The sequence below is a fragment of the Morone saxatilis genome, unplaced genomic scaffold (assembly GCF_004916995.1).
Source record: "Morone saxatilis isolate NCDOM2014 unplaced genomic scaffold, NCSU_SB_2.0 Contig22, whole genome shotgun sequence".
In the NCBI taxonomy this organism is placed as follows: Eukaryota; Metazoa; Chordata; class Actinopteri; family Moronidae; genus Morone; species Morone saxatilis.
Genome location: NW_023339785.1, coordinates 24,086,889 through 24,106,291, shown reverse-complemented (window position 1 = coordinate 24,106,291; position 19,403 = coordinate 24,086,889). Strand labels below are relative to the sequence as shown.

The window sequence follows — 19,403 nt, the reverse complement described above, 5'->3', positions numbered from 1 at the left end:
ACAAATATGTGTGAACACAAGTGCTGTATATCTGAGCCTTAATACTCATTAGTAGGTAATAATCCTTTCATGCTAAAATTCCAGCTAACCACAACTTGACACTAAAGCAATGTCAAAGTAATATCTGTGCTCCGATTCCTACATACATCTATACTTGCATCCGTTTACTTCAATTCCTAGTCCATGCATTTAAAATGTATATGTCACTCTATGACTGTGCTATCATTGTCATTCTGGTGTGACAGATGGGTGCTTTTCGTGGTTTATCGTGCTCGCTGACAACTAACTTTCAACCACAGAGATATGTGGACTGTCAAACACTTCCCTGTGATTCACAGACACATTACACTGTCACATTGGGTAAACCACCGTCCATCTGGCACCTGCAGTAAGATATGACAAACTGTGGTATGCCAAGTGCCAGAACTGCATCCTTCACGGCATCCTTGAAGAGGCTTACTGATGACGCAGAGCGCACATAATTTTTTTAAACATAATTTGTATAATTTGTATAATTTTGTGGACATCAAAAAAACAAAACTCATAAATTATTAACAGTGGTTTCAACAAGCCAGTGAGTCAGTCTCTCAAAAGACAACTGTTGATTAAAAAGTAACTCACAAAGAGAACCATACAGAAACAAACTTTATCTGGTCTCACGATCAGAATAATGTGAACTCAACTAATCATCAGCAGCATTTGTGAGGACCCTTACAAACATTTCTAGTAAATGTTACGACTATTTTCTATTCATGTGTGAAGGCCATAAGAGGAGCGTACATGGGCTGACAGAAATTCTAGCTTGCTTAAAGCAAAGTTCAGCACTTTGGAATACATGTGTCTCTTTGCTTTTGTGCTGAGAATGGAATGGATCTATAGATATAGTAAGTACTCTCACGTATGTATGCTAAATATGAAGCTCAGATCCATCTACGTGATAGCTTAACTGTGCATAAAGACTGGAACAGTTCTAGCAATATAAAAAGAATCACCAACAAACACCTCTAGAGATCACTGTTTAAAATATTCTCATTTGTGTAATCAATTCTCTCTGAGCAGAAACAGAAAGTGTTCTTTCCAGTCTTTTATGCTCAAGTAGGGTATGATCCATGTAGCGTGATAGCTTAACGTTGCATAAAGAACGGGAACCAGTTCTAGCCAATATAAAAAAGATCAACCAACAAACACCATCTTGAGATTCACTGGTTATAAAATATTCTCTTTGTGTAATCAATTTCTCTCTGGAGCAACGAAAGCAGAAAGTGTTCTTTCCAGTCTTTGCTAAGCTAGTGGTATCAATCTTAACAACAAAATCTGAGCAAGAAAGTGAGTAAATGTTAAACTGTACATTTAAGCAGTCTACTATTACAGAAATGTGCACAAAATATTTAGCTTCTAAATAAACTGAATTTTTAGCATTTACTTTTTAAAATAAAATTAAATACAAATACTGGCATATAAATAACAGTCTGCAAACCACATGACGATTTTGCCACTGTGATCATATCAATAGTGTATGGATTGATCCATCAAACGTTTTAAAAAGGTTTAATGAAGTTATAACAAGAGAGGATGACTAGACAACAGCACTGAGATCGATCAGTTGTGGAATAAGGTTCACAGCTGGGCCATGAATCAATTTCTAAGGCAGTAGCGTGTGTGTGCTGGTTACACTGAGCTCTGTATGAATTTTCATTACAACCACTGACAGGTCTTTACCCAAATGCTGACTAAGGTAGTCCGGCTAGTTGACGCCTAGTACAGAGACTCTCAGTGCACGCACAACATTGACAGTGAAGTAAATAAAGTTGAAATTGTATGGGTAGTTCCCTATCTACTCAATTTTTTCTACATTTTGAGCTCCCATATCCACCTGTTCCTCACTGCTATGGTGTTTTCCTGTTCTGTGTGTGTCTCTTTACAATGGTATGAGTGAGGTTCTTTCATTGTATGTCAGCTGCTCAGGTCTGCCCTCCAGTCTGACAGCATTAACCAATCCTGTACATTGGTTGGTTTACTCTGTACAGTGTCTCTGTCTGAGGTGGACGACAGGCTTGACGTACTTTATTCTAAATTCTACAGCTGGACGTTTGAGCTTCACTGTGCAGAATGATGTGTGTGCAGAGTTTGACACTAGAAAGATGTTTTCACATTCATTTGCTGAAAGTGGAAAGTTTCTCTGTACTCACTGAAAATATGATATTTTTGACATCACAAATTATTTGTAAATTACTCCTGGTCCAGTGTGCAACTTATACAAGTATATGGTAGAAACATGAAGCCACCAGTGCACACACACCGAGGATGGACTTTACAGTGAAGTAGGAGACCAGGAAATGAACACAGTTTACATATTCATGGATCATGGAATTTCTAACGAGGTAGAAGGAGTAGATGTCTTTATAAGAATTATAATGTGGAAATTATACTTTTTCTTTGTTAGTGGAAAAAAGGCACACATTTTTGTTCCAAGCTGACGTTTTGTATATATGTCCTGATACATGTCTGGGAGGGGATCTCTAAACAAACTTAAGGAAAGCAGGTTTAAACCTATGTACACCTCAGTCAGTGGTTTAGCTCCCTATGTGACAACTGCATACTGAGAGAGTAAGCTGTGTGTGATGTGAGCAGGGCTGATCAGAGGGTTTATTGATAGATATATACGGAGAGTGAACACACAGTATGGCTCAGCAGGAGATGCCCTAGATCGTGAAGTTACCGTCTTCCTCAGCTTACCATCACTTGACTGCACATTTAAAGGGATCAATGCAGCTTTGCAAAGCAAATGAAGAAGATCTCACTTTTAATACATGCTTTAATACAATACAAGTTCTTGAGCAGACCTAAACTATTTCATTTCTGACTCTTCATTGATTGCTTTACAAACATGAGAACTCCGCCTGAAGTATTTTCTCAACTAGGCCATTCTTGCCATCAGACGGGCCTTTAGTTTCGTTTTCTTATTCAAATTGTCACATGAATAAATATGAATTTTCTGTGTTCCCAGTATCTCAACAACCTTGCCAAGTCTAATGTATTCCAAAATCTGTTTATTTGCCCAGCTTAGTGTTTCTTATGCTGCAGGATGCGGGCTGCTCTCCCCAAATAATGAAACCTAATGCAGTGGACAGTGATCAATGAGTGTGGTTCTTCTGACCAGCTGCCCTTAAATGATTTAGTGGCAGCAAGCCGTGAGACGGTCCCATTCAGTCCAAAGGGCAGGCTGCAGTTCACTCCCAAACTTTGCAGGTTTGTAAATCCAGCAGGGGACGGAGCTCGCAAAGACTCAGGGGACTTAACTCCAAGTTCAACTCTCTCACTTTTATAAACAATAATAAAACTTTTATTGTTCAAAACAAAAGGGAGGATGGATGATGGATTCATTTGGTGTCAGAAGATTTTGCTCAAGAGTAAGACAGAAAATCCTAACACTGAAGGAAGAGAACATCTAGTCTTTTAGTCCTCTAATTATCTGTTAAAAATGATGTGCCTAATTATATCTGGCCTTCAACTGGGATGTTAAAGGTGTTGCATATTAATACACAGAAAATATTACCATTATGATTAATTTAAGTGTTACTAATTACCATACAACCTGTGACACAGATGCTGGGTAGACTGGCAGCCTCAAGCCACCTTGGAGGGAAATTAAATTATAGCATCAAAGCTTTGACTGTTGAAGAGAAGCACTAGGGCTGGGTTCGTCTGGGTCGTAAACTTTGCTCAAATGTTTTATGGCACAAAACAAAAAAGAAAGTAAAAGATGATCTAAAAGACTGTTGACTGTTGTACAAGACCTGATGTAACCTCACTCACAATAAACAGAAATGGCATGTTTCCATCATGTTCTCTACATTTTTGCATTGTTGCTCTTTTAATTACATCTCGATGAACCAAATCCTAAAAAGCACATAACGATAGTGGACAGAAACAAGAATTCATTTGCTTTTTTTGTTTTTGCAGATTTGCTCAGAATTTGGTTCAAATGTGTGATACATGTGAATAGAAACACGCCTACAGCTATCAACTGGCTAATTGTTGACATGGCAGACCAGCATCCTCTGACACGGGGCAGATAATCCACTGCAGTCCTCTTGTTTGAGCCCTCAGAAGATATCGGTTTTCTATGACTTATTCATTAAATTGGACACTATTTTCTGGTTTATTTTTTGTTACTGACACTATTTTCTGTACCACACTCTAAACAGACCCACAGAAGACATTATACAACTATTTTCACAGGAAGAGTAAGTTGTATTCCCCATGATGAATAAACTGACCTTTAAGTGTAAAATTACCTCGCTGTTCCTTTAAAGAAATGCAATTTTTGCTTGTTATTTATATCCCTGTATACATAATGATTACAGTATCTCGGTTTCTCACCATCTCAGCAACTATGAGGTGGTTCAGAAACCTGGTTTCTTCTCCAGGTAGTATATCCCGGTTTCTAAAAACTGGGATAAGCTGGTCACATGCGCAAAACATAACCAAAACTTTTCCAACCTGTCCGTGAGTCCAGCAGGAACCGTCCGTCTCCGTTGCCGGACACAATGCGGTAGCTGACAGGATCCGGTCCACCGCCATCTCTGGTCAGTGCGGAGACGCTCAACACCTCTGACCCGACTGCCAAGGATTCAGGGAGCTGAGCGGTGTACTCCGAGCTCAGGAAGACAGGCTGGTAGTCGTCCAGGGAGACCACGTCGACCGTCACCGTGGCGACGGAGTAGAGGTGACGAGGCAGGCCGCGATCGGTTGCCTTCACTTTCAGCTCAAAGGTGGGTGGGGTGTCGGGGGTCAGGGGTCGCTCCAAACGCAGGATCCCCGAGAACTCATCCAGAGAGAAGTAGCCGCTGTCGCCCGCCAGGAGGGAGTACTTCACCTCAGAGTTTATACCTGCAGGAGATGAATATGAAGAGATATCAACAACAAGTCTCCTCTGTCACGAACATGACCAATATATCACGTCTAATATATTCTTCAGTTTGTTGTCAGTCAGTGACAGACGTGCTGCTGCATGACACCTGAGAGGGAAAACAAATTAGCTAAGAAATTGCTACTGTTATCAAAACCACATCTGGATTCCCACAAGGTGTGTTTACGATTAAAAGAGAAGACTTGATGTCAAAGCACAAAGAGGAAAAATACAAAAATCAGAAAACTTTCAACTGTGTGATCAAAAGATGAAAAACTGTTGACATTTTGATGTTGAAGAAACTTTTCTACATGTGCCAAAAAACACACTGAGGACAAAAGCGGTTCAATTTAATAAAATTTCAATTGAATTGGTTAATGAGTGTTTAACGAGACAATTTGTTCTATTATCTGTACATAGTCGGTAAAAGAGGCTGATAATACACACACTGCTACTAAGTCCACCACAAGCACCATTAGGTGGTATATGACAGTGACACTGTTTTAACAAAAGTGGGAGGAATTAAGCTTTTTGGCACTGTGTGCTGGAGTACTCTGATTTATTATAGTTGAGATGACAGTAATTTAAGGCTACAAGTATAAAGTCTGGGCTGCAGTGCCCCTTACATTCTGAAAAACAAATGTGTGAAAGCACTGGCGAGTTCGCTGCTCTAACAGTGGGAATTTGTTTCAAGGTTGGTGCTACAAGAGCATGTAAGGCTCATTAAAATCAAAGGGCTTTATTCTTTAAGAGCATGAATGTGCTCCGCAAATTCCATGCCTCTCTGCACATTTTGGCGTGCTGGTGCTAGAGGAAGGGCAGTGGGGGCCACCAAAATACATAAGAATCACCTGCGTGGGACCATGAATATCCAGAGCCCACTTAATGGCAATCTGGCCAGTAGATGATTAGATGTCTTGCCATAGACCAAAATGTTGGACAGATGGAAAGATAGACCGGTGGACCCACCGAAATGAACTCATTCGCCATCTTTAGGCCCCGCAGACATGAGGCCAATCAACACACAACTGGTAACAGGAGACCAATAATGTATAATTTAGGGCAGTGGCTTTAAACCTGGAGGTCTGAACCCCACAAGACGTCTTAGTTTTATCTCTCAAGCCCTATAAAATGATTCAGACGAAACAAAAGAAACATGACTCTTGTTGAGCTGCTCTCTCTCTTTGGTGGCAAACACTGCAACCTGACAAGTTTTTTCCTTGTTATTATTATCAGTCATAAAATACATGACAGCAAACTACACAGATTAATCATTGCCTCCACCTGGTCTCTCATCAAACGTCTGGAGACTTTTCTTTGGAATAATTACACAGACTAATGGGAGTGTCGTGATTAAAGGTCAACATTTTTTACTCAAACAAAGCTTTAACAAACATGTGGTTTCATAAATCCTGGAGGGAAGATGCAATTCTGCAGCAAACTAAAGATGGCGCTACAGTTAAAAAATCCTGCATTATGAAGGGCCAGTGGTTGAACTATTTTCAGCACAACCCTAACCCTAATTCTTGTGGCATTTATCCTTTTGAACAAGGACATTTCAGTGCTGTTTTCTTGATGTTAAGCTGTTTTCTTAGTGTTAAGCTGGCTGTGTTTACACAGAGAAGCAGTTTTACAGACATGTAAGAGAACCTCATAAACACTGCTGTACGTAGGGTTTTAGACATACAGAGGTCCAAAAACTGAACTTGCAAGGTGGGTTTTGGGCATCAAAGCATCAAAGTTGTTATTTCTGGGCAATTATTTCACAATTCCTATTGTACACTCCTCAGAAAAAATACTGAAGCCCAAACCTTGGTGACCTCTGTGGTGGATATGGCCATGAGTGCCAGTACTTAGACACTGTATTAGAGTAACAAAAATGACAAAATGAATTTTGAAAACTTATAACCACTCTAACTCCAGTTTCATTCAGACTGAAAATTATACAATGCAAAAATAATGCATCTTATTATGGATCTATCTATTTATTTCTCTGTGAACCGACAGCATCTGGATTTCTGTCTACCTTCTGTGATACCTGTTGTTTTTCCTTGAAGTGTTTCGATTTCTTTGGCAAATAACATAGAATAACATAATTAGTCATTGCTGTCTGTGAGAAAGTTGCCAGTGTGGAGAAAGAAAACAAGCTGCTGCACATCTGAAGGAGTGGCTGACCTGTTCTGTCGGCTCCTGTTTCCCTACCCAGCTGTGTGTGGGTGCGGTGTGTGTGCGTGTGTGTGAACGACTACCTATTGGAATTTGTGTGTATAGGTGTTTGTCTTTGTATGGGTAGTTTTTATCGATCCTCTTGTGTAAACTATTCAAGAGTGAATATGTGTGTGTGTGTGTGTGTGTTTGTGAATGATTATATTTGTGTGTGAGAAACATCAAACACCACACTACTCTGACTGAGCTCTACAACTGGTTTCAAATGAGGAAATGTCTGCTTTACTTTACTGTTATCTGACTTTACTGGTCCAACACCTGAACACCAACTAACCATCAAAGGCAACTGATGAATAAAACATTCAACACCATGGTGGAAATATGCACCAAAACTGCGTAAGCACACTTCAACCAGAAGAGATTGGTTTAGATTTGTACCTAAAAACCAGTGTGATCAAATTGTGTGCTAAAACTCAAAGGCAGAATGACAAATTTGCGTGAGGGAGATTAAAAAAACAAAACCAAGAGGCTCCTATAAATCACAGGTAATAGGAAAATGTAAAAGAACAAACAAAGGAAGTCATTTAGAAGTAACACAAAGGAAACAACGAAGAAAGAAACAAATATAAGCTTGTTATTACTACAGAACGATTGTAGAAGCTTTGTGGGTTTGTTTCAAAATGACAAATCATGAATCTTCCGCAGAAGAGAACCCGCTCCCTCTCTAAAAAGCTCCTTCTAAGGTGACGAAAACACGTTTCTCTTTTATCAAGTGATTATACACTAATGAATACATGCCTATGAATATTATATTCCATTTCTGCCAATGTTAGTGGACCTTTAAGCAAACTGTATGCAGGCGAAGTCTGTTTAGTAAAATGAAAGGGGGGGTGTTTTTCGTCCTTGTAGTGGGGACTGCCCATTGTTCCACTGGCCCATTATTCCGAAAGCCCACTGATCAAAAGCCCATTTTTATGAAAATTCACTCTCACGCTCAGGAGCAATGTTTTCAGGAGCAGGTCCCCATTGCTGTACCAACATGCGGATGAGGATGCACACATATTGAGCATGCAGCTATGTGAGATGTGATATTCATGCAGACAACAGAGGATGGTAATGCAAACGTGTAGGGGATGCAAGTGATAAAACACAAAGATGAATGTGTGAAACGCAGAGGAGTGATGTAAACTGGAGAAGGGAGAGCCAGCACTCATGGTAATTAAACCAAGTGGTAATTAAATAAGTCTGACCATTATATTGGAATGACACCAATAGACAGCTGGTGGAAGACACATGCCAATAAATGTAGCAATCAACTACCAGAAGAAAACTGGTTGACTGCTTAAACATAGCAATAACGATAAAGTACATTACCATGTTTACCATCGTGGTTTGCAATGTTAGCATGCTAACATTTGTTAATTAGCTCTAGACACAAAGGGCAGTTGAAGCCGATGGTAATGTAGCCTTAGTTTTGCAGGTGTGTGAATAAAAAGTTTGACCTAATGATGGCCCTACATGAAAAGTCACCAAAGTTATTATAATTCATCCTGAGGGAGATCTGGATGTGTTCACCAAATTTCATGACAATTCATCCAATAATTGTTTAGATATTTCTCTTTGTCTGGACCAAAGTGGTGGATCCACCCACCGACTGACCAACACAGTATAAGAATCTAGACCTGAACACTACTTAATATGCACACAACTAACAGAAGCTAAAAAATGATAAATTACTATCACCTAACAACTAGAGCAGTCGATGCTAATACTGCCAGGGTTGAGGGTTAAAATACCTGTGCAGTAAACAATTACCAGTAAAGCTGGAATAACACAAAGAAGAGGTACAGTATCAGGTGGGCGTTTCAGAGAGAAAAACTCTGTTGGGAATGGCTCAGTCTTTTATTATGCTTAGAATTAGTTGTACCACACAAAGGCAAGTCTGTGCATTAGGCCTTAATAGTATTAAGGATCGCTGATACCAGCACTAAGAGGGTTGTTACAACATGTCCTGACCTAAGAGCTATCCTCTTTATGTTCCCGTTGTGTTGTAACTTGCATGTTCACAGCACCCATAATGACATTGAAAAACTGTAGCATACCGGTGTCCGGATCCTTGGCGTATATGACAGCGATGGGAGTTCGGACGGTCGTGTTGTCAAAGACGGTGACCTCGTAGTGGCTGGAGGAGAAGCGAGGCGGATTGTCGTTCATGTCCTGGATCATCAGCAGGATGTCTGCCTGACACGACCGCCCCCCGCCGTCCGTCGCCTTCGCCACCAGGTTGTACTCAACCTCCTTCTCCCGGTCCAACACACCCAGAGAAAACAGCTCACCTGCGGAACGATGGATACAATGCTAAAATCATCATGAAGTTCAGAATTCATTCAGAGTTTGCCAGCTGGTTTGTGAAATGGCTTTTTCCATATGTGTTAACATGTTAACTAGCCTACTGGATGTCAATGATGATGTTTAACATTTAGCATGATAACGTTAGCATCTTATCTTTACCATGGAATGTTTAGTATATTAGCTACTTAGCATGCTATATGCCAACATGTAGGTCAGGTTTAGCATGTTAGGAATGAGCCACTAAAACACAGAGATTAAATAATTTAGAATTTTAAAATTTAAGTCTATAGATCAAAGATTAGGGGAAGTCCTATGTCAGACAGGTGATTAGCTTTTTATTGATGAAGTCAAAATGTGCTGAAACAACATTTTCCTTTATTTTTTCAATATTTAAGAAAATTGAATACAAATTTGCACCGTTGACCAATAGCAAAACATGTCATGACAGAGCTTAAGAAGCTATGGAGGCTATTAGCATTGGTGTATATACTTTTTGTAAACCAGCTCTTCCAGGGTATAGCTTCAAAAAGACAGTTAAAGACGGGAGTAGAGTAACGTAGCACCCAGGCACCACCGTTATTATGACTCACTAGTGCTAACATGTTTCCAGCTGGCTAGCTTGTTAGCAGCTACAGCTACAGTAGTTTGCCAACTAGCTTTGTGAATCACCCAGACTACACGCAGGTAACCTTTGCTGTGCCACGTCCTTGTAAATGTAAACTGCTATCGTTAATTATATTTTGCATGCTGCTATGTTAGCATTACTCTCAAAGTACAGCTAAAGCTAAATGTTGTGTTTATATATGTTTCCAGTTTCCACTTTATGATATGTGCAGTGTTGGGTCCACCAACGTACTCAACCTCTCTGTTAGCATTGCTATAAACAGATATCTTACAAGAAACTGGGTGGCATTGAAGATATGAGAGAAAGATGTTATGACATAAATAGAGTGTGATGGATGTCAGGAGGCCACTCCTGAAAATGAGAAGAAAAATAAATGACAATAGAAAGGTTTTGGATCCTTTAAGCTCAGAGCCTCTGTAAGCAGCTGCAGTGTAGATGGTATCACCAACTCAAACACTCACAGCACAGCTCACTTAGAAGGAGCACTCGTGTTTTGACCCCAAACAGAAACCATCATACCTGTCCTGTGGTCGAGATGAAACTTGTCTGCGTTGGGACCGTGGAGGGTGTAGGAGATCTGGCCATTAGCTCCCACGTCTGGATCTGAAGCCGAAACCTTCAACACAAATGTGCTGGAGGGCGAGTTTTCCATCACCGACTCCTTGTACACCAGCTGGAACAGGAGGATAATAACAATAATCAGGCCCCCCATTAGCGATGCATGTTTCTAAGTCAAGCTACTGAGTGCTGGATAAATATAATGACACAGCTACTGGGCTTCAGTAATGAAGAGAAAAAAGGTGATTTCAACATTTAAGGACTGGTCAGATTTAATTATTACAGTTGAATTTGAAGATAGCTGTGCTACTGCTGCCTGATACCACAGACTGTTTTTCCCCAAACTTTCTCATGTCAAAGTGTCCTTGATCAGGACACTGAATTCCAAATAGTTCTGCATACATGGAGGGAACATTTGAGGTAAAGGCCTAATGAATATAAGTCAACTTTGGTGCATCTCATTCACTGAAAGGTGTTAAAATGAGAAAAATCTAAAGGTGGGCATTGTTGGGTCTCTATAATATTATAAAGAGAACGGCCTAGACCTACTCTATGAAAAGTGTCCTGAAATATGACATATACATAATAATGTTGAAAATATTCAATTTTGGTTTGTTTTTACACTTACTTTCCCTATTAATCTTTTACTATGAAATAAGATAAAACTTTAAATGTATATTCAAATTAGCCACAATTCAATTCCAAGATAATTCAAAGAAATGTTCCAGAACTCATCTACCACAAGCTCTCTTGTCTGTCAAATGTATGTTGTCATTTTTATGTATTATAGCATCACATTTTGATAAATTTTTAGAACAAATAAATTTACTTTAGCAGGTCTTATAATGGTATACAGCAGTTGTGATTAAATTTGAACAAACTAAAGGGTGAGTTGAAGTTTATATCACTTGAAAATTCCCACCAGGTTGCAGCGTGTGTGGGAATTTGCTGAAAGGGAGTTAGTTTTGCATCCTCTTGTTATCCTTTGACGTAATACTTGGTGTCAGAAATCAATACTTTAGCAGTTACCACAGCTCATAGCTCCAAATATTTGGTTGTTAGGAAAAAACTAACTCTGTTTATACTCAACAAAATGAGAATAGTGCTACATTTCTTTTGTGGAATGTACAGCCTTTCCCTTCAGAATTGATATTGACATGTTTTTGGTTGTGTGTAGGGGCTGCACAATGAAATATGTATGAAGAGGGTTTGGATGTATTGTATTCAGTTCTGTTATTGCAGCTGCCGTACTCTATATGTGAGTACATGAGGGGGTTAGGTAGGAACTGTCTTCTGATTACATCCAATAACACATTTTTTCATGAAGATAGTAAAGTTTTTTCAGTACAGGTTGTTGGGGGCTGACCAGCATTGATAGTAGTCTTAAAGTGGAATAATTTTCATGCAAAACCTACAAATATTCAGTCTGTCCTTGATTTGTTCTTCATCAAAACACTACAATTGAACCCAGATTAATAAGATTCTTCATTAGTGGAGGTTTTAGGTGGCACAGCAAAGCAGTGAGTGAAGATTTAATTTTCTGAGAAACATTATTGGTACAATAAAGGGGAAAATAAAATAAATTTGTATTTCAATGAAATTCCCAATAGGCAAGAAGACTATACATTAAGGGAGTGTGCCTGACAAGCTGTTAACTTTCTGTGGATGAATGAGGACAATGTGATGCTTTGATGAATATTATCTGTAAATAAAGGGGGAAATAACTCCTTCCTCACCTGTTCACACAGCGGACTATTGTCATTGATGTCCAGCACGTGGACGTCCACGATAACTGGAGCCTCAAACTTCCCATCAGTGGCCGTGACTTTGAGCGTGTATCTGTCTTTGGTCTCTCTGTCCAGAGGTTCCTTCAGGATCAAACCCCACTCGCCCTCGTCTTCCTGGATGATGGCAAACTGGCCGAAAGGGTCCCCATCTGCATGTGTGATGAAGGCCTGAGTTAGATACTAGATCATTTAGATTTAGAATCAATTTACTATAATGTAAGAGGAAGAGCAGTGAATTCTCACATTTGACAACCCAGAACCATCAATTATCAATGACTTAAACTTAAACGATTAATCAGTGATCATAATCGTTGCTGAATGTTTCTTATATAAGGACAAGAAGTTACATTAGAAAAGATAAAGATATATAACATATTTAGTTGTTAAAATAAAAATTAGACAGAAAAGCTAAAAGAGAGGGAAAAAACAAGTGAACAGAGCATCAAAGAATCAAGAGTCACCTTAAAAAAGTGTCACTTATGTATTCAAATGTGATCTTATAACCAACAGATATTTGTTAGTGACAAACTAAATTATCGATAATCTTTTGGTGTTGTGGCTGCATCAGGATGGAAGGCAGATAAAATGAAGTATTGAATTGCAGATGTCCAATCTGCAGTAAATCAGCAATCAGAATGCATATGTAAATGTGAATGAGGCAGGATTTTAGCACCACTTGTATGTGTTTTTCCTGCCGTGAATGATGTTTGCTTCATGTGCTGTAATGTTTGTTGTTGACATAAGAGAAAATGACGTCTGAGTTTATTATTGGTTGTGCTGTTCGTTTGTTGTCTGCTTTTGCTTTCATTACAGCATCTCTCAAACATTCCATTATCTTCTGAGTAATATAAAGTTTTTTAAATTCCCACTTTCCTTATTTAATACAGCAGCATCTTTGATATTGAGTTCTGATGGCATGTTGTTTCTGATGAATAATTCAGTCATTTGCCATCATGTTTTTGTATAAGAGAATGTTTTAACATTTGGCTGACTCACCTGGGTACTTTGCATTTTATTGTTTTCTTCTCTATCTCACAAACCTTTATCTTTGAGATGAAAACATAAACACTTTTCTTTTCTCTGACTAGACGGCTGACACTGGCTGGTGAGCGTGGCCATCAGTCTTTATGTTACAGCAAATTGCTTCACAGTCAGTCAACCACCTGTTTGACAGGTGTCGTATGTTGATGGAACGTTTGTAGAAGTCTAGCCTGCATGCTCACTGAACAAACGCTTCAACCTCAAGAAGTAAACTGTTTGAATTCTTTACAGCTGCCAAAAGTTGCCACACAGGTCTTGTGTGGTTTTCTTTGGCAGTGACAAAACACTAATTAAGTGCTACTGTACATAAACAGCCTGCAGCACTATGAGGGAGAGGTGATATCTTAAATGCAAATTGGCAAATTGTATTACAGGCTACCACAGATGAGGAGGATGCTATGAAGTAAGTTACTGATATAGTTCATTAAGGGTGGATAAAGCTTTTGGACTGACGCTGTTGACACTTGATATTTATGTTGATGTGATTTACAACATCTCCAAAATAAAGCAATTATGTTGTAGTTCCCCAAGAATGTGTACTCTGAAAACATCTGAAACCTAATTTAGATCACCAAAATAAAAAGGTAAAAAAAGATCACAAAATGGAGAAACAAAATCTTACACCTCAGAGGTTTGCAAATAGTTCTATTCAATTTGATTTGGAATTTCTTAAATCACTTTCTTAGATCACTTTCACATTCATTTATACCGTACAATCAGAATTTAAAAAAATCACAGTTTGGCCAAAATCTCTCAATAAATAGATGAAGTTTACCACCATAGACTCACTTCTTTTAAAGTAATTTCATAATAAAAAGCTGAATATAACATACACAATAATATAACATGATTGTAGCCACAGGTGATAACATTGTGATCACTCTGTATTGTTCCTGAGAATGTGGGGGTCCATACCTCAGTATTTCTAAAATCCTGGTTACGGCCCTGAAACTACTGAAAATCACAGTAATGAATTTTGTTGTGTGAAGCAGCTAGATGCTTCTGAATAAGTAAAATCTCCTCATCAATCATACTGGTGGTAGGCAACTTAAATATGCAACGCCTGCTTCTGTTTTTGTTTCTTTTGACAAGCCAGTGTCAGCATCACCTAAACCCTACCATTAACAAATAATCCCAATGCAAATATTCCTGTGTTGCACTTTCCAAAAACAATGTTGTGACAGCAAGCTCCTTTAGAACAGTCCAGCTTTAACTGTCTGGAAGAAAAGGGAGGATTTGCATTAATACGAGGCTTTGTTTTTGTTGTTAGCTGCAGGGCATCTCGTTGGTATTCCCATCTTGTCAGCTTGTCAACCTGCTTCTCTTTGTGATTACATTTTGGCTGAATAACATAATATCATGACTCTGTTAAGGGGGATTAACAGAGATTTCATTTCACCTCATTAATGTCTTGATACATCCCACAGTGTCACAAATCTTCAATGGGACACTAATTTGGCTGATAAACACACACACACACACACACACACACACACACCTACACAAACACACACACACACTCCCCCTCACTGAAAAAACCCACAAAAAAACACTTTTGTGCACACATACAAACACTCAAATACACATTTAGACGTACTCACCTGTGATGTAACAAGTCACAAGACGGTTCTCCAGTGATACGTCAGCATCTGTGGTCGTCATGGAGACAATGACTTCTCCGGGACTGCTGTTCTCCACCACTGACCCGCGGTACACGTCGTCAGAGAACTTTGGTGGATTGTCGTTCTCATCCGTTACTGTCACCTCCACCAGAACGCTGGATGACAGCTTGACGTCACCGCCATGGTCCGTGGCGACCACGTTGAACCTGTAAACCCTGGTTGCCTCACAGTCAGTGTCCCGTATGGTGGTAATCCAGCCGCTTTCTCCTTCGATGGAGAATACCTCTGTGATGTCCTCTTTGGTGTCCTCAGGTAAAGACTCCAAGCTGTAGGTCACAAGACCGTTGGTGTCTGTGTCCGGGTCATTGGCGGTCACCTGTGAGTCAATTTAAGCATATTATTTATTTGTTTTGCAGGTATGGAAAACATATTGTAAATAACTTATACCTGAGAAAAGCAGTTATCACACTGTTATATTCATTCCATCCACAGTGAGTATTAACTAGTTTGAGAGATAAAGAATTAAGACTTTCTTGCTCTTACCTGAATAACAGTGGTTCCAGCAGGCATGTTCTCAGCCAGGAAGGCCCTGTATGGGTTTGCATCAAACACGGGCTGGTTATCATTTACATCTTGTACCTGGATGCTGACCGACACCAGTGATGCCACATCAGTCCCATTGTGGCTCCCCTTAGCGAGCACATCTATCTGATACCATTTTGTCTTTTCATGATCAATGGTCTTCTGCAACAGCAAAGTTCCACTTTCTTTGTCCAAAGTGAACACTTTGTCTTTGTTGCTTTCCACAGTGTTTCCGTCCACCAGACTGTAAATGAGTGGCATGTCAGAGTCCGCCCTAACAGAGCCTATCTCTGTCCCTATGGGGATGTCCTCTGCAGCTGAGAAGGTATAGAGAGGCTCTGAGAACTTTGGAAGAGGAACCTCAGGAGGAACCACTTTGACCTGAACAGGGACTGTGGAGTTATAGAAAGGAAGGCTGCCATCACGAGCTTTGACTTTGAAGTTGAAGATCTTGTTCTCCATACCAACAAGACTCTCTTTGACACTCACAACTCCAGTGAAAGGGTTGATCTCAATAATGTCTTCAGTCACCTCTTCAGCTTCATCTACTGTGTAGGTAACATCTGCATTTTTGCCATCATCTGCATCATAAGCCAGGATTTGAATGACAGGAGAGCCTTTATTTACAGTTGACTGAATTGAAACCTGGTATTCTGACGCTTTGAACTGCGGAACGTTGTCATTCTCATCTGTGAGGATAATCTTCACCGTGCAAAATGCGACTTTTCCGCCACCATCTTTTGCCATCACTTTGATAGCTATGACTCTCTGTGTAGGATTCTCTCTGTCCAATGGTTGCCTTGTAACAATCTGCCCATCATTGTCAATGGCAAATTTCTCCTCAGCAAGTTTATTTATGATAGTGTAGTCAACGCTGCCATATGGTCCGTCGTCAGGGTCAATGGCGGCTAATCGAATCACACGAGTTCCTGCCTCTGCATTTTCAGCCAGCTCGGCTTCGTAGATGCTCTGCTTGAAGTATGGACTGTGCCTGTTGCTGTTCATCATGTCAATATTGACTGGTGCTGTTTTCTGAAACACTCCATCAGACACTGCTACTGTCAGGTTATAGTAAGGATCCAGATTCCTCTTACAGACATTAGAAAAGGAGATAATTCCTGAGGATTCATTGATGTTGAAGTACCGGCCTTCATTCCCTGAGACTATTTTGTACTTCAGGTTATTCACGTCCCTGGTGTCGGGATCTGAAGCTTGGATTTTGATCACTATGTGGCCACACTTTGCCATTTCATCCAGTGTGGCTTCATACTGGGAACTGACAAAGTCTGGTGGGTTGTCATTAACATCGGTGACATTTATGAAAACAAAGGCTTCACTACTGAGAGGAACAGTGCCATTGTCAGTGACTTTGATTTTAAAATTAAGGTTTTTTGAGTTTTCATGGTCCAGCACCTGTTTTGTGACAATCAACCCATTATGAGGGTCTATCTCAAATAAATCAGTCTCATTCAACTCTGTTTTCACCATCTGGAAGGTAAGATCTTTATTTCTGCCAGAGTCCCTATCAGAGGCAGAAAGTTGTATCACAGAGGTACCGATTGGGAGTCCCTCAGCAATGATCACAGAATATGTTAGATTAGAAAAAACTGGCACATTATCGTTCACATCCTCTACTTCTATTTCAATGGAGGCCTCAGAGAAAGCTCCAGTCACAGAGTCAGTAGCTCGAACTGTCAACACATGCATGGTTTGGCTCTCATAGTCAAGGGGGTTGGTGACTGTCAACACACCAGTTTTGAAATCAATATGAAAGTGTTTTGAGGAATTTTCCTCTTGAAGGTTGTAGATGAGCCGATAGCCTTCTGGATTTCTGGCCTGGACATGTAAGATGGTGGTGAAGGGGGGGACATTTTCTGGGACTTTCAGCGGATACAAAAGAGTCTGAAAAACTGGGTTGGTTTGATTCCTCACTTGAATACTGAGCTGTGCCACTGTGCTTTGACTAGGCTCACCCTCATCTATAGCCAAAACTGTCAACACATACTTATTCAGAGCTTCAAAGTCAAGAGGCCTTTGAAGGGATACATCGCCTACGTCAGGATCTATCCTGAAGAGGTTGTAGTCCTCCTCCAGTGAGTACATGATGGATCCATTTTCTCCCAGATCTTTGTCGATGGCAGTTGCTTGATACAAAACATCTCCTGGTTCAGGGGCTTCAGAGATCATCATTGAAAAAGGCAAGTTTAGAAATTGTGGAGCGTTGTCGTTGACATCATCTATAAAAACCTTGACCTGGGTTGTAGCTGTACGAGGTGGTGTTCTCATGTCTTGTACCATCACCACTATATCATAAACATCTTGTTCCTCTCTGTCAAAAAGAATACCTGTTGTTTCAAGTATGCCTGATGTCTGGGAAATTGCAAACTTTCCCATTGGGTTTAACACAGAATATGAAAGAGGCTCATTTAAATAACAACCTGTGACTTTGAGTGCTGCCAAAGTTTTGACTGTCTTTAGGTTTTCTGGTACGCTAGCTGAATACACTTTCTGCTCAAATTCAAGATCACTGGCTGTTAAGTTTGTTAGGTTTACCTTGATGGTAGCTAAATCTTTGTAGAGGCCATCAGAGGCTTTGACAACCAATTGGTAAAATAGCCTAAATTCAGACACATTGCTCACTGTGATGACTCCAGTATTGGGGTGAATAGAAAAGGCATTGTGAAGATTCCCTTCTGTGATGGTGTATGAGACTGCAGAGTCGGCGTCATGGGCCATGACTCGCACAACCTCTGTATCTCTGACAGCTGGGAAGATGATGGATGGCTCGTACACTGGGGAGGTAAATTGTGGTGGGCAGTCATTCAGGTCCAGGATGCGAATAGTGACCTTGGCAGGCTCTGCTGCATACAGTGATGGCTCCCCTGAGTCCTTTACCTGCACGCTGAAGTGATACTCTGCCTTGGCTTCAAAATCCACTGGTGAAATTAAAGAGATGGTGCCCATACTTGAGTCTATCTTGAAGACATTCATGGCTTCTGGTTCGAGGATCTGATACATCAGCAGTGAATTTGCATCTCTGTCTGCATCTGAAGCCTGGATGACCAGAGGGGTGTTTCTTTCTCCCATAACCATGCTGTTGATGTGCGCTGACTCACTTATTTGTCCCAGGTACTCCCTCTGCTGAAAAACAGGAGCATTGTCGTTCTCGTCAATGACGTAGATGTAAACAAGAGTCTTTGACAAGGCTCCAGCTGTGGTGGAAGCTGTAACTTTGAGCTTGTAGGAGGCACATTTCTCAAAATCAAGGTGCTTTTGGATTGAAATCAAGCCAGTGTAAGGGTTGATATGAAATGTTCCATTTGGGTTGCCACTTTCTATCCCATAATGCACTGCAGTGGGACTGGAGGCTGAGATGGTGACCACTGGTGTTCCAAGGGTGCTTAACTCACTGATCTCTGTTAGGTATTCATCCGAGGGGAAGGCAGGTGGGGTTTGGTCAGAGATGCGGACGTGGATGTGGACAGAGCAGAGGTCACTGCGCTGAGGGAAGCCCTGGTCAGTGGCCTTTACTGTCAAGTGGAACTGGTCCTGAGGCTGAAGGTCCAAAGGTTTGGACACACTGATGGAGCCCAGCTCCGGATCTATGGAGAAGATGTTGTCAATATTCCCTGCAAAAAAAGAAATAATGTGTTACACAAATCAAATACTCCAAATGCTGTCAATCTTATACCGTACTACTTTATTTGATTTCATCTTTGACACCACTGTTTTACAGGTTTGCATTAGATTGCATACAG

At 40.3% G+C, this 19,403-nt stretch overlaps 1 protein-coding gene and 1 long non-coding RNA gene across 3 annotated transcripts in view; one reads left to right on the top strand and one right to left on the bottom strand.

Moving 5' to 3' along the window:
* The window catches only part of LOC118333375, a 598,798-nt gene that overhangs the window by 458,717 nt on the left and 120,678 nt on the right, over positions 1 to 19,403 (top strand). The window lies entirely within an intron of this gene.
* fat2 (FAT atypical cadherin 2) overlaps positions 1 to 19,403 on the bottom strand; it is a 103,071-nt gene that overhangs the window by 42,972 nt on the left and 40,696 nt on the right. For both annotated transcript variants that reach the window (XM_035668969.1, XM_035668970.1), the window contains 6 exons: positions 15,607 to 19,274; positions 15,043 to 15,439; positions 12,350 to 12,549; positions 10,575 to 10,728; positions 9,181 to 9,414; positions 4,504 to 4,893 (listed from right to left, as the gene is read on the bottom strand). In XM_035668969.1, coding sequence (XP_035524862.1) covers positions 4,504 to 4,893; positions 9,181 to 9,414; positions 10,575 to 10,728; positions 12,350 to 12,549; positions 15,043 to 15,439; positions 15,607 to 19,274 — 5,043 coding nt within the window. The remainder of the gene's footprint in view (positions 1 to 4,503; positions 4,894 to 9,180; positions 9,415 to 10,574; positions 10,729 to 12,349; positions 12,550 to 15,042; positions 15,440 to 15,606; positions 19,275 to 19,403) is intronic.